Source organism: Apaloderma vittatum, unplaced genomic scaffold, assembly GCF_000703405.1.
Source record: "Apaloderma vittatum isolate BGI_N311 unplaced genomic scaffold, ASM70340v1 scaffold7593, whole genome shotgun sequence".
In the NCBI taxonomy this organism is placed as follows: domain Eukaryota; kingdom Metazoa; phylum Chordata; class Aves; order Trogoniformes; family Trogonidae; genus Apaloderma; species Apaloderma vittatum.
In genome coordinates this window covers 3,841-14,874 of record NW_009707436.1, presented here as the reverse complement: position 1 = coordinate 14,874, position 11,034 = coordinate 3,841, and the positions used below count along the sequence as shown (strand labels likewise).

The 11,034-nt window shown below is 41.9% G+C and overlaps 1 protein-coding gene across 1 annotated transcript in view; it reads left to right on the top strand.

The window, feature by feature from the left end:
- Positions 1 to 249: 249 nt before the first annotated feature.
- LOC104271507 (solute carrier family 22 member 15) overlaps positions 250 to 11,034 on the top strand; it is a gene marked incomplete at both ends in the record, with an annotated part of 13,319 nt that continues 2,534 nt past the window's right edge. Inside the window, 5 exons of the mRNA XM_009866191.1 lie at positions 250 to 462; positions 5,432 to 5,564; positions 6,569 to 6,733; positions 7,754 to 7,883; positions 10,567 to 10,782. Coding sequence (XP_009864493.1) covers positions 250 to 462; positions 5,432 to 5,564; positions 6,569 to 6,733; positions 7,754 to 7,883; positions 10,567 to 10,782 — 857 coding nt within the window. The remainder of the gene's footprint in view (positions 463 to 5,431; positions 5,565 to 6,568; positions 6,734 to 7,753; positions 7,884 to 10,566; positions 10,783 to 11,034) is intronic.

Below are 11,034 nucleotides of genomic sequence, written 5' to 3'. Positions count from 1 at the left end.
TTGGGGAAGGATATCAGGAGAGGAACTCCCTTTCTCTCAAATTATTAACAGATAAAAAGTACAAGAACCACAGTGTTGAAATTATTGTTCTTTAGTGTGTGTTCTTGGAGGCTATACATGGCATCTTGTAGTGGTAGATGAAGAATGTAAAATAGGAATATTTTTTAATATTCATTTGGTCCAGCTGCAGAGGAGACATTGCTTGGATGTATGTTTAGCATCTTTGATGTTTTTTGTCTTTAATGCCAGTTCTATGTGGCCACTGAAGCCATCCTCACTGCATTGGTGGGCGCAACTCCTCCCTACCACTGGGATCTCCAGGAGCTCTCAGCTAATCAGAGCCATAGCAACCAGTCAGCGAGTGCACAGAGGGCTTTTGGGGAATGGCTTCTCACTGCCAATGGCAGCGAGGTGCATGAGCACGTACACTTCAACAGCAGCTTCACATCGATAGTCTCTGAGGTAAGTGTATTTGGTTTGCCTGGCCGGATTTCGGTGGGGGGGGGGCTCTAAGGTGGCTTCTGCAAGAAGCGGCTAGAAGCTTCCCGAGTCTGATAGAGCCAATGTCAGCTGGCTCCAAAGAGGGACCCGCTGCTGGCCAAGGCTGAGCCTATCAGTAAAGTGATAGAGGAACGCCTCTGTGATAACATGTTTAAGAAACGGGGAAAAAGAACTGTGCGACAACAGCTGGCACAGAGATGGAGGAGTGAGAATCTGTGAAGACACCAAGGTCAGTGAAGAAAGAGGAGGGGAGGATGTGCTCCAGGTGCCAGAGCAGAGAATCCCCCGGGTTGTGATGAAGACCATGGTGAAGCGGATTTTTCCCCTGCAGCCCATGGGTGGGGTGTCAATGTCCACTGTGGGGCAGAGGACTCCACATGGAGTGGGTGGATGCCTGAAGGGGGCTGTAGCCCGCGGGAAGCCCCCATCAGAGCAGGTCGCTGCCAGAGCCTGTAGCCCGTGGAAGAGTGAATGCCCACACTGGAGCAGGTTGGCTGGTGGGACTTTTGTGACGCTGCAGGGGACTCACGCTGGAGCAGTTTCCCCTGAAGGACTGCACCTCAGACTCATGAGGGGTGGCTGCCCCTCGTGGTGTGTCTCATGTTGGACAGTTTGTGATGAATTGCCCTTCATGGGACGACTCACACTGGGGAAGAGAGTATGAAGATTGTCTCCCGTGAGAGGGACCCCACAGTGGCCCTGGGAAAGTGTGAAGAGTCCTGCTCCAGAGTGAAGAAGTGGTGAAACCAATGTCATATGAACTGACTGTAACCCCCATTCCCTGTCACCCTGTGCTGCTTGGGGGGAGGAGGTGGATAAACTAGGATTGATGTTGAGCCCGGGAAGAAGGAGGGATGGGGAGAAGGTGTTTCTCTTTTAAGATCTGCTTGGTTTTTTTATCTCTCACTACTCTTCTCTGATTTGTTCTTTTAATAAATCTAACTAATTTCCCCAAAATTGAGTTTGTTTTGCCAAGGACAGTAAATGCAAGTGATCTCCCTGTCCTTATCTCAAACCTTGAGCCCTTTGATATATTTTCTCCCCCTCTGTAGTGGAGAAGGGGGCGTGAGAGAGCAGCTGTGTGGGCACCTGGCTGCTAGCCAGGGTCAGTCCACGACAGTAAGTCTGAAATGCTACCTCTTGTGTGAGGAGTAAATCATATTGAATTGGTTGGAAGGGTGCTGATTGTACTGTTTCTTTCTTCCATACTAATGCATGTTTTGATTAGCAAATGAAACAGGTGCTGCCTCCAGGTAGAGAACAAGTAATCTGCTCATATCTTTACTGGCAACAAAAACTAGCTTTCTTTAGCTGTGCAGATCTTGACCAAAGTAAGCTCCAGAACTTCCCACTTTTTCCATATGGAAGTTACATATTGAATTGAGCAGCGTCGGGGAAAGGGACCTGGGCATCCTGGTGGACAGCAGGGTGCCCATGAGGCAGAAATATGCCCTCGTGACCAAGAAGGCCAATGACATCCAGAGGTGTATTAGAAGGGGTGTGGCTAGCAGGTCAAGAGAGCTTCTCCTCCCCCTCTGCTCTGCCCTAGTGAGGCCACATCTGGGATATTGTGTCCAGTTCTGTGCCCCACAGTTCAGGAAGGACAGGGAACTGCTTGAGAGAGTCCAGCGCAGAGCCACAAAGATGATGAAGGGAGAGGAACATCTCCCTTATGAGGAAAGGTTGAAGAAGCTGGGTCTCTTTAGCTTGGAGAAGAGGAGGCTGAGGGGTGACCTCATTAATGTTTATAAATACGTCAAGGGGGAGAGTCAGGAGGATGGAGCCAGGCTCTTTCAATGATAGGACAAGGGGCAGTGAGTGCAAGTTGGAGCATAGGAGGTTCCACAGAAACATTAAGAAAACCTTTTTCACTGTGAGGGTGACAGAGCACTGGCACAGGCTGCCCAGGGAGGTTGTGGAGTCTCCTTCTCTGGAGACATTCGAAACCCGCCTGGATGTATTCTTGTGTGACCTGCTCTAATCCTGCTTCTGGCAAGGGTGTTGGACTAGATGATCCTCTTGTCATGCCCTTGCTGAGGTTAAATACATGTAGTGTCTTCATCATGAAGTTAGCAAGTGGCGGAGGAATGGAAGAGGAAGTGGTTTCTGTAATCTTTACAACCTGAGATATCCTAGAATCTTAGAATGCGTTGGATTGGAAGGGAAATTAAAAATCACCTAGTTCCAACCCCTCTGCCAGGGGCATGGACGCCTCCCACCAGCCCAGGTTGCTCAAAGCCCCATCCAGCCTGGCCTTGGACACCCCCAGGGAAGGTGACATCCACAACTTCTCTGGGCAACCTGTTCCAGTGCCTCACCACCCTCATAGTGAAGAACTGTGAGGGAAGACATGGGCAGTGGGGAGTCAGGCAGACAAAGCAACTCCTTCCAAAACAACCTTTAGCTTTGTTGGTGTTTTCTAAGTATCTTCTTTCATGATCTAGCTGCAGTCCCTACAGAAACGATTCCAGACTCTGCACTGGTGTTCGCAACACCTGCCCTTCCTGGGGCCTTCAGTAGCTGTTAATGGCAAATTATTGTGTGCCAAAGCCCCATCTGAGCACATCTGTTACAGGACCTGAATTTAGAGTCCTGCAGTTGAGTCAGGCGTGGCACCACTTGATAATTCATGGCTATTGTCCAGAGGTATTCATGCGCTCAGAAATAGTCCTGTAAAGCACTTTATTGGTTATCAGCATGTTAATAAGAACTGCCAGCTGTGGAGTAGTACCAAGCAGTCATCTACAATACACATTGCTACTTATTCTGGTAGTAAAGAGGATATGAATACTTACATTGCTATTTAAATTCAAGTCCTAACGAACAGTGAGTTTCTTAAAGATTAATTAAAGCTCAGTAATGTTTTCAAGCTTTCTCTGCTTTTGAATTTGTCCAACAATCTTTTATTCTCTTAAACCTGACAGTGTGTAGGTCATAGATATTATAAATATTCTTATGTATTTTAGTTGCATAAATAAGAATTTCGGGTAATGAATTAAGTTTACTTGAAAAATAACAAACTTAAAAAGAGTAAATCAGAAGGCACAACTTACATAGGTTCTGCTCTGTATTTTTTTTAACATACTCCTCAGTAAAGGCTACTGTGTATAAAATCTTGTTCCCTCTTCTGTTTCACGCTGTTAAAATACAGTATTTCCAGAATTTGTTAGCTGAATGTGTGGTATGTTTGGAAGTTATGTGCTAAATTCAAAGATTTTATTGAGATCGCACTTAATGGGGGATATCTCATCACTATCTAATTTGATTACTGAAATATAAAGAAGCTTTTGCAACATCTGAGGGGGATACTTTTAATGATTATTTTGTCACTTACTAAGACTATCACCATTGGAAATTTACACTGAAAAATACTCTGATATAGAAAATTTGATTTACAGTTATCAAGCATATATATTTAACAAGCTTTATGTGGAAGTGAAAAGCCTTGGGTCCTTTAAAGGGATTTGTAGCTCTTGGGATTAATTTGCAGAACAAATTTTCCTTTACAACCAAATTATCCCTTAATCCCTGAATGATTCAGAAAGCATGTAATGTCACTGAGTTTCAATGTTGGCAGCTGTTTTGATTTTTATACTAAAGCTTAGGGCACGATTCTTGTAGTTCTTATATAAAACACGCTGACCATGTTAGTTCAAGATAAAATTAATCTTGTATGCTGTTATTATACAACTGTATTTTTCTGGGAGTTGTTTTTAAAATCTAGAGAAGCTTCAAAAGCTGATTTGTGGTCACGTGGTTAGTTTCAGAATTGGATTTTTGTCAGTCTTGACGCTTTATGGGCACATTACCTACTGTATCAGTAAACACCTCACCATTAAAGTGACAATTCAAAAAGAAGCATATACTGAGAGTAAGCAAATTATTTTCTTGGAGCTTCTGAATGATTTTGTTTTGTTAGCTCCCTAATCTTGGTGAGGTTTAATTGCATGGCTCTGTTCTCATGGTGAGGTAGTTTATAACTGAGCTCTGAAGTAATACAAGGTTTGCTAGAAAAGATATCTAATGGGATTTTGGTAGAAGAGACGATTATGTGAAGAAGATCAGAGTGTTATTGCAGGAATAATGACATAATCACCAGCTTATAGCCACAGGAAGAAAAGTTGTCACTAAAAGAAAAAAAGTTGTGTCACTAAAAGGAAGCATTATCTTGATGCAAGAGGAGTAGAGAATTAAAAGATGGAGGGTGTTTATGATATGAAAGGAAATAACTTTTGAACAGTGAGAACATGGCATGTTTTCATTCTGCAGTTTTGTGGAGGAAAGTATTTCCTGTCAGGTTAACCGGAGTGTTAAGTCTGTAAAAATGAAACATATGAAGATCAGGTTTGTATTTGTAATTGAGAAAAACTGGCAGTGACACAAAGTACACTTTAAAAAAAAAAAAAAAGGTTTTCTGGTATTGTAAATATTCTTATCTAACACTACCGAAGTGTTTCATGGTGACAAGACCGTTCATAAGGAGTGGCATATAGAGAATAATCTTTGGACATAAACAACAATTCTTATTTTTGCGTAGTGCCCCTACACACTGCAGTGACATATGTCAAGAAGTAAGACTTGGTCAATTTAAGCTAATAGTTTTGTGTGAGAAAAGGCAATAAAAGGGAGAGTGGGAGAAGGCTGCAAAAATTACAATATTCTGTGAGGGATCTGTCCTTGATTTCAGAATCAAGGACTGCATGTGATGTGGGGCGCCTGTGCAATTGGTTAGTACCACCTGGTGAGTCAGGGAGGTGGCAGTTGTGTTGTGGTGACTATCCGATGACTGGCTGAACGTGGTGCTTAGGAGATTTGTGTGAAGTTTGATCTTCCTTAAAGTATGTGTCACCCTCCTCCAACCGTTAGCTGTTGGTGAACTGAACTGCTTGGATTCTGGTTAATTTGCTTTTTTTTTCCTTCCTTTATTCAGTGGTTTTTAATTGGCAACACATCGTACAAAGTCAGTGCTGCCAGTTCTTTCTACTTCAGTGGTGTGTTTGTTGGAGCAATCTCCTTTGGCCAGCTCTCAGATCGTTTTGGAAGGAAGAAGGTCTATCTCACAGGTAATCACTGTCGCTTCGTTTTGTAGGGTGGAAGTGTTGCGACACTGAAGATCAGTGGCAAAAGCCGTGTTTCTGTGGAGAGCTTGATACACAGGAGTGAATTGTGTGCTCTAATTTGTTTTGTTTTGTCCTTCCAGTATACTTCAGAAATATAAGTAAGGACGAGAAATAAGTGTTTGACTATTCAATCACCATCTCAATATCTGGAAGGTGTTCTGGATTTAGGAATCATACCATAAGAGTTTACACTCATGCATGTCATGCTTTTGGATCTCCACAGGTTGCCATGGATATGCTGAGTACTTTGTTAGCAATATTCCTACATGTATAACCTGATAGGAATTTCTTGCATCTCTTATCACCCATCTGCATGATGTAATTTTTGTGTATTTGTGATCCTCCTTGTGTTTCAAAGCTCATTTAGCTGCTTTTGCTTCCCTGGTTCAAACAGCATTTTGGAACTTCGTGTGTTGTGTATGTATATGTGAAGTAGCGTGTCAATGGATGAGCCTGTAGAATTTAAAAATAGATTTTTTTTTTTTTAAAGCAGCAACCTCATTTAGAGCACATAAAGGTGGGCCTGCTATGCAGTGCAAACTCTCCATATACTGTCCTGTGGTAACATTTCTCTTCTGTAGCTTGTACTTTTCAAGAATGAGGGGAGATATTTGGTCATGTATTTTATCTGTGGCATCTGTAAAAATAAATATCAAGCCATCTTAACTGAAGCCAAACAGTAGTTTTGAACACATGGAAAAAATGCCGTGAACTGAATTTTAAGGTTTAGTACTGCAAATTATGTATCAGAAACCACTCATTTTGTGTCCCTCTTTTTGTGATATTTACTTTAGATACTTAAATTTCTGCCCAAAGCTGCACTGCAATTGTTGACTGTGATTACTTAGGACAGATGTCACTGAGCATCAAGTGTAGGTACTGATAAATGCTTGTGTTCTTGCTTTAGTTACTCTTCTGAAACAAAACCTTTTTGCCTTGTTTTCCAGGTTTTGCTCTTGACATCTTGTTTGCCATTGCAAATGGATTCTCACCCTCGTATGAATTCTTTGCCATCTCTCGCTTCTTGGTAGGCGTGATGAATGGTGGGATGTCACTGGTGGCCTTTGTTCTACTGAATGAGTGTGTGGGTACTGCCTACTGGGCGTTGGCAGGTAAAGTGCGAGTGTCTTTATTGTCAGACTTTAAAGATTTCAGTCTCACACACTGCTTGAGAGACACTGGAGCTTACACCAGAGCAACTGTGACTTTAACTCTACTTGAGCAGCTATGATGACCACAGTCTGAGCCCTGCTTTGTTTAATATGAACCTTAGACAAGCACAGTAAATGACTTGGGGCCATTCAGGTTTCTGCATTGCTCAAGTTGACAAAGGTCCAGTTGAAAAATCCCCTGTGAATGTTACCCGGCTAAATATTCATCCAAGGTTCATGATAGCTAAGCTCTATCCATCAGAATTTTGGACTCTGCTAAACAGAGCTTACTGTTTATGTGCTAAATATCAATTATTTGATTTCTGGCAGTTCTTAAAAAGAAATAAAAAATGGTTTTATTTCTTGGGAAGATAAGCCAATTGTTTATATGTAAAAAAAATAAAAAAATTAAAATCTTATGTTGTAACGAGCCTTAGAATTTAGAACAGAAGATACAGACACCCTTAACTGTCTTGGTTGCTAGTGTTGAAGCTGTCCTTCACATATGATGTGTATAAATTGTACCGTTACTGATCTGGGACCTAAATTACCCAGTCTGTGACAAGTGCCAAAAGTGCTACACTGAGACTGGTTTAAAACAAATAGTGAGAGCTACAAATGAATACTATATATTCCTAAAAATACCAGTTTTCCAGTGGTTTGTAATATTTATTTTTACACATGGAAAGCTGAAACGTATTTGGAATTGCAGGACATAATTGTTTATGGTGCTTTGGGCTAGGAGGATGTAGAAGAGCACTTTTTAGACTTGTATTGATCTTGACACTAAGAGGTAATACTCTGCCTTGCATGGGTGAAGAACAGAATATTCTTTTGGCAAATAGCTGTGGTTTTGCCTGTATTCCTGAGTGGATTTTTCTTAAATGTTTGTTTCTGTCTGATATCTTGTGTCGACAGTTAGTAACGTTCCTTGAAGGAGTCATGATGTTTTGTTTTGTTTTATTTTTAATTGTATGTTAGGATCTATTGGTGGCTTGTTCTTTGCTGTGGGAATTGCCCAGTATGCTTTATTAGGGTACTTCATTCGTTCCTGGAGGACTCTGGCTGTTGTGGTTAACCTGGAAGGAACAATCGTCTTTCTTCTTTCTCTGTAAGTTATTTTTCAAACTAAGTTTCATCAGGAAAGATGTCAAAAATTAACAGAAAAGAAAAAAAGCAAAACAAAACCCCAGCCAAACAAAAAACCTACACAAAACTGATGAACAAACCAAACAACTGAGTCAAGGGGCCTTTCTCAGGTGGCATGATGTGGTGTGACTAAGGTATTTCTCTCAACCTCTACTGCTTCATGCTCTGTGCTTGCTTTAAATAGCAGTGCTGCAGTATTTGAAAACGTATCCATTGTATTGTGTATGTGTTATAGCTGTAGATGGGAATAGTCTCTGGAGTAGCGGGGAAGCACATCTTATTCTTTAACTGGTATATGTAGATTATCTAAACTGTGATCTGGTGTGCTACAAGACACTTGTATATATATGTTAAAAGTTACAGAACTGTCTGTGGTTATGTGGTTAACTTCATGTTTCTCTTATAATTGTGCTTACGCAGAAGGAATGGCATCAAAAAACTTGCATGTACAGTCTTAAAGGTGACATGCAAAATAAAAAATGGGCAGCTTCCTTTTTACTTTTTCCAAATGTGATTAGAAAAGAATAGGACAAAGGCTGCTTTATTTAGATAGCAGGGGGGTTGTGTTTGTGTACTTCAGCACTGGAATGTATATAGAATCATGGAATTGTTTAGTTTGGAAAACATTTTAGGGTCATTGAGTCTAACCTAGCACTGCCCAGTCCACCACTAAATATGTCCCTAAGCACCACATCTACCTGTCTTTTAAATGTTTCCAGAGATGGTGGCTCAACCGCTTCCCTGGGCAGCTTGTTCCAGTGCTTGATAAACCTCTTGATGAAGAAAATTTTTGTAATATCTGATCTGAACCTCCCCTGGTGCAACTTGATGCCATTTCTTCCTGTCCTTACTTGGGAGAAGAGACCAACCCCCACTTTGCTACAACTTCAGTCTTCTTTTTTCCAGGCTAAACCACCTCAGTTCAGTCGGCTGCTCCTTCCAAGACTTGTGCTCTAGGCCCTTCACCAGCTTCATTGCCCTTCTCTGGACACATTCTAGGACCTTAATGACTTTCCTGTAGTGAAGGGCCCAAAACTGAACCTTCCTACTTCTTCTGGCCACACTACTCCTGACACAGGCCAGGATGCCCTTGGCCTTCTTGGCTACCGGGGCCCACTGGTGGCTCATGTTCAACCAGGCTGTCAGTCAACACCCCCAGGTCCTTTTCTGCCAGACAGCTTTCCAGCCACTTGTGGCCAAGCCTCTAGTGTTGCCTGGGGTTGTTGTGACCCAGACGTAGGATCCGGCACTTGGCCTTGTTGAACCTCACATAGTTGTCCTCCTCCCATTGATCCAACCTGTCCAGGTGCCTCTGTAGAGCCTTTCTTCCCTCCCAGCAGATCAACACTCCTGCTCAACTTTGTGTTGTCTGCAAACTTGCTGAGGATGCACTCAATCCACTCATGCAGATCGTTGATTTAAGGATATTTTTAACAGAACTGGCCCCAGTACTGAGCCCTGGGGAACTCCGCTTGTGACCAGCCAATGACTGAATTTAGCTCCGTTCACCACAATGTATGGTGCAATGTACTGCTCTGCTCGTATATGCTTCCTAACAGCAAAATTGCAGTAGCTGAAAAGACAGCAATAACTTTGACTGCAGTTTAAACTTAAGGCTTTTTTTTCCTTCCATTTATTTAACTTCAGTAACTAACTTTTTAAATACAGCTATTTGCTAAAGGGCCAATGCATCCTTTCAGAAGAGGTATCAGAAGTTGAGGACTGGTCTTTGAGGCTCTTTGTGAGGTGAAGTGCAGACTTGACACTTCTGATATTCCAAAATTTACTGGTGTTTGGGGCCTTTGGAAAAAAAAAAATCTTTAACTTTCAGATTGATATGTACGGGTTTTTTTTGAAGTGGTTTATGCTTGGGATTTCAAAGCTGTGCCCAAAGGCCTATCTTGCTGTAAGAAAGGATATTTTTTAATACTATATTTCACCCTACCTCCTTCCCACATTGCTTAAAAAATACACTATGCAGAAAATACTACCAGATTTCATTTTATCATGCGGAAGAAAGCATGTTCCTTTCTAAGCTCTTTTCTTTTATAAAAGCACAGAATCCCTTTCCTTTAAAGGAAGAATGTCATTTCTAGTCAGAAGTAAAAAATCTTAAAACGCTTCTGGCAAAAGACTAAAGCGTGAATTAGTTCAGGGTATCTTGAAGTAACAGAAGAAGATTTGTTTTTTAGGCTGTGTTAGTTATAGCGCTATCAAATGAACAGTGCACATGGGGAGAAAGAGCATGACCTTTACATGGCTTCTGCAGGAGAGAATTTGGGAAAAAGTTGGGAAATGAGAGATGGAAGACTAGCTGATGTTTTGAAAACTGTGTGGCTTGTAGTATTGTGGTGCTTTCTTAAGTCCGAGTTCTTTGAAGACAAGATCCTAATGATACTGCAGCTTGTAGCGTTGTGCGCGTATATGTGTGTGTAAGTCTATAGTCCATGTAATTTCTTGGTATCTAGATAACATATACTTACATTCCCGTTCCTTTCAACTTGCTTTTTCTCCATTTCAATAAGTGAATTTTATACCTTAAGGGTGGTTTGAAAAATTCTTTGTTATACTGGAATGTATTTACATAGACAAGTCCAGCCTTGTAGAAAAACAAAGCCCTAAAGCTGTCTGTGTACGTGTTTCAGATTCATTCCAGAATCCCCTCGCTGGCTCTACTCACAAGGCCGGCTGAATGAAGCAGAAGATGCCCTCTACCTCATTGCGAAGAGGAACCGCAAGCAGAAGTGCACTTTTTCATTAAAACTCCCAGCAGAGAGGAGCTCCAGAGAGGCTGGCAGCTTCTTGGATCTGTTCCGATACAAGATTCTCTTGGGACGCACCTTGATCATGATGTTTACCTGGTACTTGAAATACTTTGTAGACTGAGCTGTGCTACTTTGGCCTCTTTGAGAGAAGGTGTTGCTGAGAATTGGCATGTGCTGCAGATTACACTTAGTCTCAGCACGAACCTAGAAGGGGTCCCTGTGTTACATATAGCATTCACAGAATCACAGAATTGTTGAGGCTGGAAAAGCCCTCTGAGATCATCAAGTCCAGCCTATGACCCAACACCACCACATTGGTTAGACCAGGGCACTAAGTGCCACATCCCG